Here is a 17,394-nt window from a genome sequence, read left to right as displayed (position 1 = left end):
GCAGCACCAAGTTCCTGGGTGTGCACATCACAGAGGACCTCTTCTGGACCGACAACACCGCAGCACTGGCCAAGAAATCACAGCAGCGTCTCTACTTCCTCTGCAAACTGAGGAGAGCCAGAGCCCCACCCCCCATCATGTACACCTTCTACAGAGGCACCATCGAGAGCATCCTGACCAGCTGCATCACTGTGTGGTATGGCGCCTGCAATGCGTCCTTCCGGAAGACTCTGTAACGCATAGTGAGAGCAGCTGAGAAGATCATTGGTGTCTCTCTCCCCTCCCTCCAGGAAATTTACGGAATCCGTCTCCATAGCAAAGCCCTCTGCATTGCAGGTGATCCCACTCACCCGTCACACAGCTTCTTCAGTCTGCTGCCATCAGGGAGGAGACTGCAGAGTCTCCAGGCCAGGACCAGCAGACTGAAGGACAGCTTCATCCATCAGGCTGTCAGGAAGCTGAACTCGCTCCCGAATCCCCCCCCCCTCTTCTGCCCCAGGCACCACTGAACTATGAACCCCCCCCAGATCCCACATCCCCATGTCCTTCCACCCCCTCCCTCTAACATACGATGACATGCACCAGTCACTTTGTGCAGCATTGGTCTGCTCACTACCTCATTCACCATGGATCTGACTTCATTCTACCACCTCATCAGTCAGTTTAAATAAAATAACTGCTCTTGAGCCCTTTTGTCACTTTAATCAGGCTGAATAAGCTTTTTTTTGCACTAATTTTTTTTTTGTTTGTTCACTGGTTTGCACTCTATCTGCCATGTGCCTTGTGCTGCTTTATTTAACTTTATTTCAATTTTTTATTATATGTCTTTTTTACATTTCCTTATTGTATAGTTGTATCTTATATTTTATATTTGATCTGTATTTTTAGGCTCTACTGTTAGTGTTATCTGTATGCACCGAGGGTCTGAGAGTAACACAATTTCGATTCTCTGTATGTATGTACTGTACATGTGGAAGAACTGACAATAAAGCAGACTTGACTTGACTTGGATAGATAGATAGATAGATAGATAGATAGATAGATAGATAGATAGATAGATAGATAGATAGATAGATAGATAGATAGATAGATCACAGTTTTGCTTTCACGTAAGCACAGAGCGCCACCTGCTGGAGACATTAGATAATAAAATTAGTCTTCTAATAATAATAATAAATCAGTTTAAATAGCATTTCAGCAAGTTTCAGCCCTTTCGTCAAATATGATATAATGTGGCGCACTCCCCTGCGAGGCGGTGCCGCTCCACCGGCAATCCCAGCATACACCGCGCCTCATTAGCATAACACATTCCGGTATCTACAAGAGCCGAGCGAACACATTCAGCTCCGGAGAACTACAGCACATCTCAATCACACACAGTATCCACACAGAGACATGAGCGCCAACATGAGCGACAGCGAGAAGCTGGACAAGCAGCGGCTGAAGAACTTCAAGAATAAAGGGCGCGATCTGGAGGTAAAGCCGCGCTGTGACGTCGAGCAGATTTACAGCCGCTTCGCGAATAACCGTGAGATTAAACTCTCTCGAGCGCTCATATCACGCCACTCTTTTCGGATATAAGCGTTTAAACGAGAATAGATCGGATAAATCAGTCAGATGTGTGCTGGGGAGGTGTTAGCCGCGCGGCTAGCTGGCCGTGTGAGCCGTTAGCATCGAGCTAGCGCACGTCGCAGCTCCTCATTAAAGTGTGTTTTTACTAACAGTCATCAGCGTGAGCGCCGGGAAACGCTCGGATCGGTCGTGATTTGTGATTCTGGACTCAGTTTGTGTGGTTTTCGCGTCGCAGTCCTCGCGGTGGCCTTCGTGTGAGTGTTAGCATGAGCCCAGTGCTGGCCTGCGGTACAACAACATCCTCCAGACGCGGTTCTTATCGTGTTCGCGCTTATGTGGCTCTTAGCTCAATATATGTCTCCTGTGCTCGCTGCGAGATCACTTCAGCTGCCTCACATTTACACAAAACAGCGCCTTAGACACACCAACACACTGCGACTCTCGTCTAAACGTGTGTGTGTGTGTAAGTCCATCATTAAGAGTGTTGCTCGACTCTCTGATGGATTCAGGTTAAGCAGAATGATGCTAATTATGTGTGTTTTAACAGTCTTGCGTTATCCAGGTGTTCACCAGAAGGCTTACAGCTGTATTTAAGTATTATATAATGTGTGCATAACATCTCGCATCTTCATTTTAACCCCTTAACTGTCACCCCCCATTTATTAAAATAGCCATTAAAGTGCACTATCCAAACTTAAATTGTAGTATTTTATGAACACTTTGGAATATAGACCTAAGGTTGGTCTCTTTTAAAAGAAGACAATTAGCAGATTTTGGCGAAGTTTAAAGAAGTTTAAATGTACTGTAAATAAAATGTGCTATATTCATTTTATTTTATTTATTATAAATATTTTACATAACAGGTTTTACTCTAAAATTGGTATAAAATTAAAGCCTTGTGTCTAAATAAGTTATGTTCCAAATTTGAAGTTGATGAAAAAAATGGAGGTTCCTGTGAGATTGTATTTAGGGCGTCATACCACAAACAGCCACCGGGAGCCATCAAAACTCCTTTGAATTCTGTTTAATTAATTTTTCCCTATATTTCTGTCAATTTTACTTCAATACTCAAAATAACCACTAAATATGGAATCCTGAGACTCAGAGCTTTCCAATGATATGTTTGTTGACAAGATTATAAAAAGTTTTGATTCTAAAAGACCATTTTGTAATGCATTTTGTAATATGACACTTGACTCTGCCCACTAAGGGGGAGGAGACCGCCATAAGATATTAAAGTACAATTTCCATGGTAACGCAAGTCCAATTTCAAAATGGTTTTCACAGGATGAATCTTGGGCTTCGAAGCTTTCAAATGATATATAATTTATGATGATTACTAAAAGATTTTATAGAGAAAAAGGACAACAACAAAAAATAGCGGCAAGCGTCCTGACGGTGACAGTTAAGGGGTTAAAGGAATGCATTGGGTCTCATAATAAGAAGTAAGTGCTGGAAACACTGGCTTGATGCTGAAGTTTAATGGTCTTCATTTGTTCGTGTGTTGGTGTAGGCTGGGAGGGTCTCCTGTAGACCCAGAGTCAGATGTGGGAGAGTTGATGTGAGAGGTTCAGTGATTAGCGTTATTAATGATCGTTCTGGTTTCTCCCGCACAGACGATGAGAAGACAGCGGACTGAAGTGGTGGTTGAACTCAGAAAGGTAAGATCCGTTCACACGGGTTAAGAATGAGCTTTGTAGGAGATCACGTAACGCTGCTTTCCTAAAACCCTGGTGTATTCCTGCAGAATAAGAGAGACGAGCACCTGCTGAAGAGGAGGAATGTGCCGCATGAGGATATCTGTGACGATTCTGACGCAGACGGAGACTTCAGAAGTGTAAGAACTAGTCTTTTTATTCGGATTATTGCATCTAATGTTTATGAAGTGCTTAAGAGTTTGTTATTACTCTAATAATTATTTTTTTTTTTTTTTTTTTTTTTTTTACAATAGCAAAACACTTCTCTTGAAGCAATCGTGCAGGTGAGTTGTGTGTTTAATTAAAAGTAGGATGCAATTAATGATTTTTAAAAGTAGAAAATCCTTTTAATAAGTGAATCTCATGAAAACATGTTCAGCTTTTTTTTTCTCCGCCTGTAATCAAATAACAAAAAATTACATAATGACGGTGATAAAAGTTTTAGAATCATTATTTATTATGTGTCTATATATATATATATATATTTATATATATATATATATATATATATATATATATATATATATATATATATATATATATATATATATATATATATATTTATTTATTTATTTATTTATTTATTTATTTATTTAAGTATTTTTAAGTCGTAGTGAAAAATAATTGTATAGGTTGATTTTCTTTGAAGAGAGTAATACTTCTGTGGTGCTAACACATCTCTGCTCTCTTGAGACACAGCAGCATCGTCTCAACCGTGTTTTGAAAGTTGCAACTGTGTCTCTTCTGTGCACTGATCAATACAGTGAAAGCAGTAATATTGTGAAAAATGATTGCAATTTAAAATAGCTGTGCTCTGTGTGAATGTTAAAAAAATGCAACATTTAATTTTCAGCATCATTACTCCAGTCTTCATTTTTATATATCATTTTGAGTGAGATAGATAGATAGATATATCTCTCACTCAAAATGCCCAGTTTACTCTGAATGTTTTGAGTTCTGATGTGACCCTTCAGCCTCACTTGGTGTGGGTGGTGATCTTTGTGATGTGTGTGAAATGTTAAAGTCTCTGTATATCCAGCTGACAGGCTCAAACGTTAACAGCAGCATCATCATCTTTATACTGAAAACTAAATCCAGCAGAAGAAAGTGTGAACTTTAATCCACTCAGTCAAGCAGCTCAAGTGAAGAGAAAGCGACTGAACTTGTAAAGTATGCACCAGCACAGTTGTGTCTGAGCCGTGGTCTTCTGAAGATCTTGATCATCTGTGTGTTGAATCGGCCCTTCAGGAGCAGGATTGGATATTTCTGATCTAAGGGCCTGTGTACACACATGGCCACTGTTTTCTTTGATTGGATCGCTGTCCAACGTGAAAAGACTAGCTGATAATGCTTTTGCGTTCGAGCTTGATTGCAGTCTGATCTCACAGACCACTTGTTGGAGACACTGAAGTTGGAGAAAATGAGATGGGAGTTTTTCGACGTACCCTAGCTGTCATGAACCGGAATACACCGAGTTCACACAGAGCTAGACAAGACGAGCCTTTGAGGTTAAAAAGCATATAAATTGATTTTTTTTTTCATACGTTTCACTAGATGAGACCCTTCTTCCTCGGCTGGGATTGTTTAGAGCCCTTTGAAGCTGCATTAAAACTGTATTTTGGAAGTTCAGACTCTGGTGCACCATAGAAGTCCATTATATGGAGAGAAATCCTGAAGTGCTTTCCTCAAAAAACTATTTCTTTACGACTGAAGAAAGACAGACATGAACATCTTGGATGACGAGGGGACGAGTATATATCTGTAAATTTGTTCTGGAAGTGAACTACTGCTTTAACTGTTATTGAGTTTGATCTTGGAATCAGCTGACATAAACATGCAGCGCATATCTGCTGTTTTTAGTGACATGAGCTCTGAGTTTGCATAAAGCAGGAGATTTGATGATGCCTCTGATAATGTGGCCAAGTGTTTTAACAAAATGCATTAAGTGTGAATAGGCCCTAAGTGAGAAGCTCACAGCTTTCTCCATTGCTCAGATCCTCTCCATTGACTGAATGCAGGGTTCGTACAGGGGTGTGAATTTCTTGAAAACGCTTACATTTTAATGCAGTTTTCAAGGTTTAAAAAAAGTGCTTGAAATTGCAATTTCATTGGTTTCAGAATAATTCGCGGTATTACTTGAATAGTTCACTTTTTAGATAAAATAAGCGTAATTACATTCACCTTTTGCATAAAATGAAACCGCTCCGCTCGAGTCTGTGTGTGTGTGTGTACTGTAGTGTTATCTGACCGTCTTTATTGACCTGTGCTCTGTGATTAAACAGAGTGGGAGATAAAACATACCGCTTCAGTGAGTGTTGGCTTGAAAATGTCAATGTGAAATGCAATCTGGTTTTTAATAGCTAAATAACTTCTGAGATGAAGTAAAGAACACGTGTAAACCTGTAATCCACTGCAGTTGTGAAGTGCTGGAGAAGCTTGAAAAGTGCTTGAGTGTGACTCGGGCGTTTACAGGGTTCTTACACCTTCTCCAAAGACTCGTTGACATGGGTGTTTCATGAGATTCACGCTAGCGGTTTCTGTCTGTGTTGATGAATTGGCTTGTACAGAACATGAGTGTTAGTCTGTGTAATAATGAGGTGGTTGTGAATGTTTTTCAGAATGCGACCAGTGATAACCAGGGCATCCAGCTCAGCGCCGTTCAGGCCGCCAGGTGAGTAACGGCTCATCATGATGTTTGGTAATGTTCTGTGAGTTTCCTGCTCGTGTGTTTCTGTAGTATGGGACTTGTTGCTGTGTGACGCATCCTATTGAGTGTTGTTGACCCCGTCTTGCAGGAAGCTGCTGTCGAGTGACCGTAACCCTCCCATAGATGACCTGATCAAGTCTGGGATTCTGCCCATCCTGGTGCACTGTCTGGATAGAGACGACAAGTAAGACATGTGACATCATGTGACTAGACATGTGCTGCTATTCAGTAATGCGGTATATCACGATAATGAACATGCACGATATTGTTATTGTGGGCACTTCAAAATACAGCGAATAATTATTTACTACAAATTATTCAGAATTTTGAATGCAGATTTGTGTGTTTGCTGTGGTGTTCATCACCGCGCCAAATACTTAAATATTTAGACTTAAAGGGATACTCCACCCCAGAATGAAAATTTTTGTCATTAATCATTTACCCCCATGTCGTTCAAAACCTGTAAAAGCTTCGTTCGTCTTCGGAACACAGTTTAAGATATTTTGGATAGAAACCGGGAGGTTTGAGACTTTAAAGGGACGTGCAATCTGGGTTATAAGAAGCGACGGGAACACTTTTTGTAAGCAAAGAAAACAAAAATAACGACTTAATTCAATAATTCCTTTGTCAACAGTCTCCTCTGTGTCTCTCCATATCACCGTATGCTCTTCTGTATCATCCGCTCCACAAGGATGCGCTGTTTTATTTCAAATCAAAGTTAAATACACGTAGAAACAGCACATCCTTGTGGAGCGGATGATACAGAAGAGCACACACAGCATACAGTGATATGAAGAGACACAGACGAGACTGTTGACAAAGGAATAAAGTCGTTATTTTTGTTTACTTCGCTTACAGAAAGTGTTCCCGTCGCTTCTTATAACCCAGATTGCACGTCTGATGACAGTCTCAAGCCTCCAGGTTTTCATCCAAAATATCTTAAATTGTGTTCCGAAGACGAACGGAGCTTTTACGGGTTTGGAACGACATGGGGGGGTAAGTGATTAATGACAACATTTTTTCATGTTTTTTTGGGATGGAGTATCCCTTTAATAGATCTGTTATATGTCTGACTCATATCGTTATTTTTACCAATTTCATATTTTAATCTGGACTAAACATGCCCTAGATATTGTTTGGAAGTGTTCTGATTCTTTATTGTTCATTCACACTTTACATCAGGGCTTCATTAGTTAACACAAACTGCCAATGAAAAACTCTTCTAAACATTCATTAAGACTTGTATTTTTTTTTAAAAAGTTTAATAACTTCTGTAGCAAGTGTAGCTATTGCTCATTGTGAATGTTAATGCATTAACTACAGTTAACTGAGGTCTTATTGTAAAGTGGTACCTATTGGTCTTTATAATTCTTCTGCACTTAAATCTGTGTAAAATTTTTAACTTTATACATTTTTTGTGCTTTGCTTTATTGTATTTAAACGTTCAGTAATTTTTGTTATAAGAAAGTAGTTATTAAACCTGTTATTCTGGTGTACGGTGATATGGAGAGACACAGTGTAGATGTATTGTTTGTAGAGTATTCCGTGATAAAAGCGTTAGCAATTAATCACATCATGAAAATTCAATACAGGCATATCCCTACGTATCACTGTGTTTTGTTTGTTCCACATATATTTTTCTCTCATGGCAGTCTTTTGTCTTCTGTTCTGTAGCCCTTCTCTGCAGTTTGAGGCGGCCTGGGCTTTGACCAACATCGCATCGGGCACATCTGAGCAGACTCAGGCCGTGGTGCAGTCGAGTACGTACACCTCTCTACGTTTGTTCAGTACTGTACTAATCCTCCTTCGTGCATTATAGGACACGAGTGTTTGAGCATCTGTTGTGCAGGACAGAAGTTTTCAGTGCTGCTTTCGCTCTGATTAAAGTTCTGCACATTCCTAATAGCAGAAACTGAGACGGTGATGAGTGATGGTTGACTAGTCACTAAAAAAAACAAATCAACCTGGCGATTACCGGTTTTTATTTATTTATTTTTAAATGCAGTTTGGGACTAGAATATTTAAATATGAGACTAAATATTTAGGTAGAAGCTTGTTTCAAGTTGCAAGTTGTTCTTACTCCATAATACTGTTGTGAGTGTCTCTGATGTAAATGCAGCTCCACACAATCTGTGCTGTGAGTTTAGGACACGTATCACGTGCACTAGCTTCACTTTCACATTCACGTTATTCCCACCACTTCTGTGGACCGAACATTTCTGCATTTCACAAGATTAGTGAACTAAACTTAACTAAACTTGGTTTTTGTTTAAGTACATTCAAATCTATCTTTTTTTGTGCACAGACCAGTTTCAATTTTTTTTAATTAATACTAAGTTTGATCACTCAATGTAGTTTTGAATTGGATGTTTTCATAGGGGATTTAATATTTATCATATCACGATTCATATAGTAGTGTCACATTTGCAGTACAATGTTTTTGGCCAAACTGTGCCTCTGTTTTTAGTATCATGCACAGAGGTGCACGTAAGTGTTTCAGTATGGTTCTCATGAGGGCACCTGACGATTCGGTTTGGTGTTCACACTGCACACACACTAAAAAAAAACATGTATTAGTATTATTGCACTTTAGTTAGACTTATTTCTTTTAATAAAGTGTGATACTTGTATTTTAAAATAAAAACGAGTATTGTATAAAAATAACTATTTTATAGTACATTAAAGAAATACAGGCTAATTTTTAAATTTTTATAATTCTGAATTTAAATATGAATTCTAATTTAAATTCTCAGCATTTTCAAACCTAAAATGGCAAGCTTTTATTTTGGCTTGTTGCCAGCAGATGAGAGTGTGCTGCCAGTGTTAACACTGCAGAGTGAAGCGTGTCAGTGAATGAAATCCTCAGCTTTGCTCTGAAACCAGCAGTGCGTAGCCTGGATTTACACTTTCAGTTCGAATGTAAACCTTATATGTCAGTGGATGAAATCCTCAGCTTTGCTCTTGTTGTATGTGAATGAGCGGCGGTCTGAACTTACAAAGTAGCCTAGATTTACGCTCTGTTCGAATGTAAATCTTATACAGTATCGAATTTAGTTTTTGTGTATTCCAAGTAACAATCTGTAAATGATAACTACAGTTGACCAAACCAGAAACATTGGAGTTAATTATCAGTGAGAGTGTAACTGTGTGCCGTACGTCTCATTCTTCATCTGTGTCTGTGTAGATGCGGTTCCTCTGTTCCTGCGTCTGCTGCATTCTCCTCATCAGAACGTGTGTGAGCAGGCGGTTTGGGCTTTAGGGAACATCATCGGTAAGTGATTAACTCTGCAGGATTGCTCATGTTTCTCCGGTCTCATGATCAGAGGCTGATGGATGGGAGTGCTGTCAGAGGAATGATCTCTGTGCTGTTACAGGTGATGGTCCTCAGTGCAGAGATTACGTCATCAGTCTGGGAGTGGTTAAGCCGCTCCTGTCCTTCATCAGCCCCTCCATACCCATCACCTTCCTCCGCAACGTCACTTGGGTCATGGTCAACCTGTGCCGCCACAAGGACCCGCCGCCGCCCATGGAGACCATCCAGGAGGTATGAGTGTGCTCCGTGTGGCCGACTGTCTCTCCCTCATCAGCTGCTAGAGGTTCATGCTAAACAAGCTCTGTTTGTTCATGATGCTGATCTCGTGTCCGTCTTCACACAGATTCTTCCGGCGCTGTGCGTGCTCATCCACCACACTGATGTCAATGTAAGTGCTGCTCTTGCTCTCCGTGTGTAAATGCACCGCTCCGGTTTCAGATGTGTGAAGGGTTTAACTGTGTTCTGTGCAGATCCTGGTGGACACGGTCTGGGCGCTGTCTTATCTCACTGACGCTGGCAATGAGCAGATCCAGATGGTCATCGATTCGGGGATTGTACCGTACCTCGTGCCCCTGCTGAGCCACCAGGAGGTCAAAGTCCAGGTACGGAGGAGCATGTTGTATCGATGTCACTTCAGAGACGTGCTCCAAACTTGTTCTGCACTCAGTTAAATGTTTTCCATGATGAGCAGCCTCTGTAATGGTTTGTGTGTTTTGTAATGAGTGTAGACGGCGGCGCTGCGAGCGGTGGGGAATATTGTGACGGGCACGGATGAACAGACTCAGGTGGTGCTCAACTGTGACGCTCTGGGTCACTTCCCAGCTCTCCTCACACACCCCAAAGAGAAGATCAACAAGGTAACAAGTGCACATGTGAATCTCACAGCATCCCCGGGTCACATTTCACCCCTCGGTCTCTAACAAACCGCTTTGCCTCGAGGACATTTAAAGATGCGGTGTGTAATATTTACGAGGATTTATTGACAGAAATGCAATGTATGCAATTAAGTTTAAAAAGACCTTACATAATGAACTTATGTTTTTATTACCTTAGAATGAGCAGTTTCTGTCTGCATACAGCGCAGGTGCCTTTAGTGGAAGTCTTGTGCTGCTTCGTTTCTACAGTAGCCATAAACAGACAAACTACTCTACAGAGAGCGTTTCATCTTTGTTGTTCTTGTGCATAAAACACTGTAACAATAATATTCACAATAACATCAGGTCACTGAATAATTAAGTAAATATGAATCCTTAGTTTACTGCTGGCTACTCTATGCAGTCTCAGATGCGTAGCAGCTTTATGTGCAATTCACAACCTCACCCAATGCACCTTTAAGTGAATTTTTACCACAATTCAGAGATTTTAATGAATTCTGGTTTCAGCCTTAGGAGTTTGGGGCATTTATTTTATTTTGAACATGCTAAAGCTTGTTTTTAGGGTCCGTACCACTGTCTATGTGAAATATTCCTTGTATTTATTTTGGGGTGAAACGTGGATCTCTAGATGTTCCCAAAAGTGTATCAAGGCATAAGTGATGTGCTGGTGTTGGATATGATGACAGCTGAGGTGTGGCGCTGGCGTGAGTGAATGCTGAACATGTTTAAATGTGTGTGTGTGTGTGTGTGTGTGTGTGTGTGTGTGGCGCTGATGGGTGGGGGTGTCAGAGATCAGTGCTGATACAGGAGTGCATCTGAGGCGGCCGCTCACACCGAGGCTTCTCTGCGGTCTGGCTGATGATTAGAGCCTCGGTATCATCCTCACTCCTCGGCCACCGGCGCCACAGTCTCAGCAGGGCACGTGATCCGTCACAAACACCCTGCGATCTGATCCGACCGCCCGACTCTCTCTCACACAACGCCGTCAGCTCTGATGCTGAAGTAATGCGTCTGAATGCTCTTGCAGGAGGCTGTGTGGTTCCTGTCCAACATCACGGCAGGAAACCAGCAGCAGGTTCAGGCCGTCATTGATGCCAATCTAGTGCCCATGATTATTCTGCTGCTGGATAAGGTTGGTGACTGGAGCTCTCTTCTTTGACTTCATAGTATTTAATAACAGTGGCATCCAGAGCTCACGGGGGGCGAATTATAGTGCATCGCGTGTACACCAGTCAAAAGTTATTGAACGGTGAGATTTTTAATGTTTTTAAAGAAGTCTCTTCTGTTCATCAAGCCTGCATTCATTTGATCCAAAGTTAAGCAAATGTAGTAATATTGTGAAAATATTTTTACTATTCAAAATAACTGTTTTCTATTTGCACATAATATAAAATGTGATTTTATTCCTGCAATTTCAAAGTCTTCAGAGTCACATGATCCTTCAGAAATCATTCTGATATGCTGCTCAAGAAACATTTTTTTTGTTGAAAACAGCCGAGTAGAATTATTTACAGAACAGCATTTATTTGAATTAGAAATCTGTTGTAACAAATGTCTTTATAATCATTTCTGTAAAAATACTGACTCCTAGCTTTTGATTGGTTATAGTGTATTATTCTGCACAAGCTTTTTCAGATAGATGCTGATCTTTTTATTCGTCAAAGAATCCTGAAAAAAAAATTACTGAATGGTTTTAGATATTAATATTTTATTATTAATAATAATAAAATGTTTCTTGCGAATCAGAATGATTTCTGAAGATCATGTGACACTGAAGACTGCAGTAATGATGCTGAAAATACAGCTGCACATCACAGAAATAAATTACACTTTAACATAAACTCACATAGAAAACAGTTATTTTAAATAGTAAATATATTTCACATTATTACTGCTTTTGCTGTATTTTGGATCAAATAAATGCAGGCTTGGTGAGCAGAAGAGACTTCTTTAAAATCTTACTGTTCAAAAACATTTGGCTGGTCGTGTGTATACCAGTAGCAGTTTAGTGTTGCTGTGCTAGAGAATAATCACTGGTATTAACACTTAAATGTGTGTCTCTCAGGGAGATTTTGGCACTCAGAAAGAAGCGGCGTGGGCCATCAGCAACCTGACCATCAGCGGCAGAAAGGAGCAGGTGTGTTAATCACTCATGTCCACATGCTAATGCATGAAAAAGAGAGGCAGTGTTCAGCTGTTGTGTTCTCGTCCTGTAGGTGGCGTACCTGATCCAGCAGCAGGTGGTTCCTCCCTTCTGTAACCTGCTGACCGTCAAAGACGCTCAGGTGGTGCAGGTGGTTCTGGACGGGCTCAGTAATATCCTCAAGATGGCTGACGAAGAAGCCGAGACTATCGCCAACCTGATCGAGGAGTGTGGAGGTGAGCGGAGAGTGTGATTGTGTTGGAGGACACCAGCCAATCAAGTGTGTTTGATAGGGGACACACACAAAATGCAGTGATGAACCGTAATCGAACTTGACTTGAGAACTACATACCACGCTTTAAACTCACTAGATGTCTGCTTCCGTCCTCTCCGTGTGAAAATATCAGGTACATGTCAGGTTTTTTTTTTAGTCACAATGTTATGTGTTGTGACACGAAAGTGAAACACATTTTTGAAAAAAAATTACATAAAATTGAGACGGCTTTGTATGATCCATCAGTTGTTGAACGTATGGAGGCAGTTCTGAAGGTCAATTGCTGAACGTGGTGAAGTTAAAGAGGACTAAATGATTGAAGAAATTCAGTGTACATATTTAGAGAGAGAGAAATTAAACATTTTTTAATTAATGCTGTTAACTGAACAGAAAACCCTCTCACTTGGTACATTACTAAATTATTGGTTAAAATAAATAAGTTAGATTTCTTATTGTCAAGGAAATCTGGTTTTTAATGATGGCATTGTTATTGAATTCGATTTCATTGGTGAAATATATTCTTTTAAACTACAGATGTTTAGTGACCTTTTTTAAACTTGTGCATCAATTTTAAAGAAATGCTACAATATTGAGAATATCTTTTGAGAACTATGAATCGGTCAAGATCGGTCAAATAGATTTTGTTTTTGTTTTCCTTTTTTTTTTTTTTTTTTTTTTTTTTTTTTTGGAAAAAAAAAACAATACCCAACTAGGGATGCCACGATACCAAAAATCTAGTAGTCTGTATCGATACCACTAGAAGTACACGATACTCGATACCAAGTCGATACCATGGGAATAAAAAAACAAGAATAATACTTAAACATTAACTTCTAAAGTCTTGTTTTTGAGGATGATTTTTGATCATTTGTTTGATCAGGTTTGGAGAAAATCGAGCAACTGCAGAACCACGAGAATGAGGACATCTACAAACTGGCTTATGAAATAATCGATCAGTTCTTCTCATCTGATGATGTAAGTTTAGTATGTTTTTTATGTTGCATATGAATAAGTGGATGAGTATTTATCTTTTTATGATTTTTTTTTTTTTATATCTTTTGTTTTAGACTTCAGAGATTTGTTCTTGAAGACAAATGCAGCTCTTGATTCTCATTCTTACGTCCGCTGGCGCTTTCCTTCCCTTTCTTTCAGATTGACGAGAACCTGGTTCCCGAAGCGATCCAAGGAGGAACGTACGGCTTCAACTCTTCTACCAACGTGCCAGCAGAAGGGTTCCAGTTCTAGACGCGACGGGAAACCTGGAGTTTTGTTTGTGATGCAGCACTCTGTTCAACATTAAAAATAATTAGAGAGAAAGCGAGCGAGAGAAAGAGAGCGCGAGAGAGTGTGAGAATTATTAGATCCGTTGTGCTTGGCTGATGGGATCCAGCTGCATCTGATCCGAGAGAAATTGAGTGGAGCTCCTTCTGGAGGAAGCGTCCAGGCGGCGTTTGAGACGGCTTTGAGTGGATGCGAGTGAGAGTGAGTGGCTGACTACTACGTTTCAAAACACGACCATCTAAACCGAACGCGTGTCTTTTCAACAAAACCAAACTGAACCAATGGGAATAACCAAGACGTCTCATGTGAATAATCTGAGGTAAGAACGCTAAAGGAGAACCTCACCACCAACGCCAACAAAAAAAGAGACGCAAACACACTTCTGAGGTGTGTGTGTGTGTGTGGCCCCTGAGCTGAGGGGCCGCGTTCATCTGAACGAACCCAGCAGGCCAGAGCCCTCTCCCTTCACGCCGCAGTCTTTGTGCTGCGTGTGCGCAACTGAATGGACGTGCCTTGTGTGTGTGTGTGTGTGTGTGTGTGTGTGCTTGACTGACTGAAGAAACGCAAGACTGAATGTAACGAACGCAGCGAGTCGAGATCGTGTGGAAGGTGACCAATTCAACGGGAAATTGTGGAATAGCCTGGAAGAGGAGGCTAAATTTATAATTAAAATAAATCACCTTCGGTGGAGCGACTGGACATCAGTGATCTAAAGAAGACAATGTCATGACTTTAATTCTCCCTTTTCCTTTAACTGTTATTTAGTGTTGATGACACTGGACGGAGCTTTGGGTGTTGCGTCAAGAAGGTCGTTGAGGACGTGCGTTTTGTCCCAGTGTGGTTTTTTTCTTCTCCCTTTTGCTTTTGGTCTTCCCCCGTTTCAGCTTTTATTTTTCAGTGCTGGTGTAAATACATGTAATACACATTGTGCACTGTTGTACCTTTGCACAGATATGGGCTGTTGTACTTTTACTGCTCTGCTTTCATGATGAGTTTTCCCCTTTTCTGTTCTTGGGAATAAATCCCATGGCTTTGAGCCGTTCGTGATCATGTGGGGAGGTGTTTTTTTTTTTGTGGGGTTTTTGAGATATATTTTTAGTGTGCTATAATGTGGCATTGTTCCTTTTAGTGGGTTTTAGTTTTGTTAGTGTTAAACTGTTTTTTTTTTTTTGTTTTTTTTTTGTTTTTTTTTTAAATACCTACTGTAACGTTTGTGACTTTTTTTTTTTCTGCCCATTTATGCCCCTCACCGTTCCTGACGGACAAGCAATTCTCCACCGTTTTGCACATTGCAGCGTTGGAGGTGTGTGAACATTAGCAAGATGGACAAAACTCAAACTCCTGCTTGTAGTGCAAATACAGAGTCCATCTTTATTTGTAGATATCCGTGTTCAGTGTTGAGCGTGTCTCTGGCGGACTGTGCTGTGTTTTCATCCTAAAGCACGTACAGGTAACGGTATGAAAGCCCTGTTTAGGTTTACCATCCTTTTTGTTTCTTAATTTTAGTTGACTGTAGAGCTGTCTCTGTTTTGCATAACCTCTTTATGGCTATATTGTTTTATTTACAGCCCACCCTCCCTAACAGCATTCCTTGTTTGCAAATATGTAGTTTCAAAAGAAGAAAAAAATAGATGGTATGCCTATCCTGTTGGACATAGACTACAGGCTCTGTACCTATTCAAATAAATATTCAGATGTGTCACACTGGTGCCTCTCTGTTGGTGATCTGATCTGAAAGATTTAAGAAGCTTCTGATGGTGGTTTTTAAAGTAATCGCTCAATCAAGGATTTTTTGTTTTGTTTTTTTAAATGCATTTATGGAGGGCCAAACCTACAAAATAGATTACTATTTTTTTTTTCTTTTTTTTTTTAAGTCTAGAAAAATTAAGAATATTAGCATGCATTTGATTAATCTCTTAATTTTAAAATTCTCATTAATAATCAGACAGCTTCATCCAGTGTTGCCAACTTAATTTTGTTGCTATATTTAGCAACTTTTCAGACTACCCTAGCAACGTTTCTTTCAAAAAGCACCTAGCAACAAATTTAGCTATTTTTAAAGTTTTTGGCAACTTTAAGCAACTTTTGTAGTGTGACTCAAATGTTAAAAAAGTATCTTCATTATTTTACAGTATTATAGTTATTGCTATCTAAATTTTAATCTAAATTACCCAAAAAGAGGAAACCATTGAACAGCTAGCCAGCCAAGCAGCACTTCAACCTGGAGAGAGCAACAAATTTAGCTATTTTTAAAGTTTTTGGCAACTTTAAGCAACTTTTGTAGTGTGACTCAAATGTTAAAAAAGTATCTTCATTATTTTTACATTATTATAGTTATTGCTATCTAAATTTTAATCTAAATTACCCAAAAAGAGGAAACCATTGAACAGCTAGCCAGCCAAGCAGCACTTCAACCTGGAGAGAGCTCGAGAAAGATGTCTAACAGTACAAACATCAAATGTGCATTAAGTTGCTAGTTCCAATTGGTCAATAATAAATGCACATTTATGATACAGCTTGTTATTATATAGCTTCTATATGTAATTGTTGTTCAGTTAGGTACACTGTAAGGAACAATATGTGGAAAAACTGAAAAGGTACTAGTTATTTTCTGCCAGGATGTTATCCATTAAGTAGTAACCCTGTAATCTTAAAACACAAAATGCAATGTGGAATTTCAAATACAGGTAAAATGCTAGTAAAAAAAATAAGTATTGTTCCTTCATACAAACAGTACATTGTGTCCTATTTTTACAGACTTTTGTGTAGCACACTAACAAGAAGTACACTACTTAAAACTATAATTGTTCAGAATGTGCAGTTTTACTAGTTAATATGAAAATACATAAAATGTGTGACTGTTCAATACATCAATGTTATAGACAAAAAAATTATAAAAATGTGCTATTGTTACTTTTACAAATTAAAATATTTTATGTTTATAATATTTTTATGTACGGTTGAGATTTGAGTAATCGCGCTGTTTCTTGTCATGGTTATGCAATGACATCACAATGTCATTTAGCAACTTTTAGCAACAAATCGATCTGCCTTTAGCAACTTCCCCTGAAAATTAGTTGGCAACACTGGCTTCATCACTGGGTTCTAGCAAAAAAGTAATCTTTATAGGGATTCTCAAAACTTTTGATGCATCTTACACAGGTGAATTTGAAGCCACATACTAACCTTACTATTTCTGCCATATGAAGTTAGGGTAAAAATTAGGAGTTGTAGGAGCCATAGTATTAGAAAACATTTGGCGGGAAGTACCCAGATGCTATGAATAGTGTCAAAAGTTTTGTGAGAGAATGCAACATTTCTCGAGGGAAGGCAAAATTTTCGCAACATTTCTCAAGGGTACGCAAAAGTTTCATGAGAGGATGCAACGTTTCTCAAGGAAACACAATGTTTCTCAAGGGAATACAAAAGTTTCACAACCTTCTCAAGGGAAGTCAGATGTTTCACGATGGAATGCAAAAGTTTCACGAGGTAATGCAATGTTTCTCGAAGTAAGGAAAAAGTTTCTTGAGGG

General features: G+C 39.5%; 1 protein-coding gene and 1 non-coding gene across 2 annotated transcripts; both read left to right on the top strand.

Annotated features, from left to right (window-relative positions):
* Positions 1-1,285: 1,285 nt before the first annotated feature.
* On the top strand, positions 1,286-14,209 carry kpna4 (karyopherin alpha 4 (importin alpha 3)). The gene is made up of 17 exons (XM_042738958.1): positions 1,286-1,476; positions 3,189-3,233; positions 3,320-3,409; positions 3,524-3,553; positions 5,888-5,940; positions 6,065-6,160; positions 7,651-7,736; positions 9,161-9,247; positions 9,351-9,520; positions 9,633-9,677; positions 9,760-9,891; positions 10,018-10,146; positions 11,192-11,296; positions 12,230-12,301; positions 12,381-12,543; positions 13,462-13,556; positions 13,734-14,209. Exons 1-17 carry the CDS (start codon positions 1,396-1,398, stop codon positions 13,824-13,826), a joined length of 1,572 nt encoding a protein of 523 aa, XP_042594892.1. The 5' UTR covers positions 1,286-1,395; the 3' UTR covers positions 13,827-14,209.
* On the top strand, positions 10,836-11,121 carry LOC122139914. Its single transcript, XR_006156647.1, has one exon.
* Positions 14,210-17,394: the final 3,185 nt, after the last annotated feature.

Source organism: Cyprinus carpio, chromosome B15 (genome assembly GCF_018340385.1).
Source record: "Cyprinus carpio isolate SPL01 chromosome B15, ASM1834038v1, whole genome shotgun sequence".
Taxonomy (NCBI): domain Eukaryota; kingdom Metazoa; phylum Chordata; class Actinopteri; order Cypriniformes; family Cyprinidae; genus Cyprinus; species Cyprinus carpio.
Note: the sequence above shows the minus strand (reverse complement) of the source record. Positions and strands in the feature narration are given on the sequence as shown.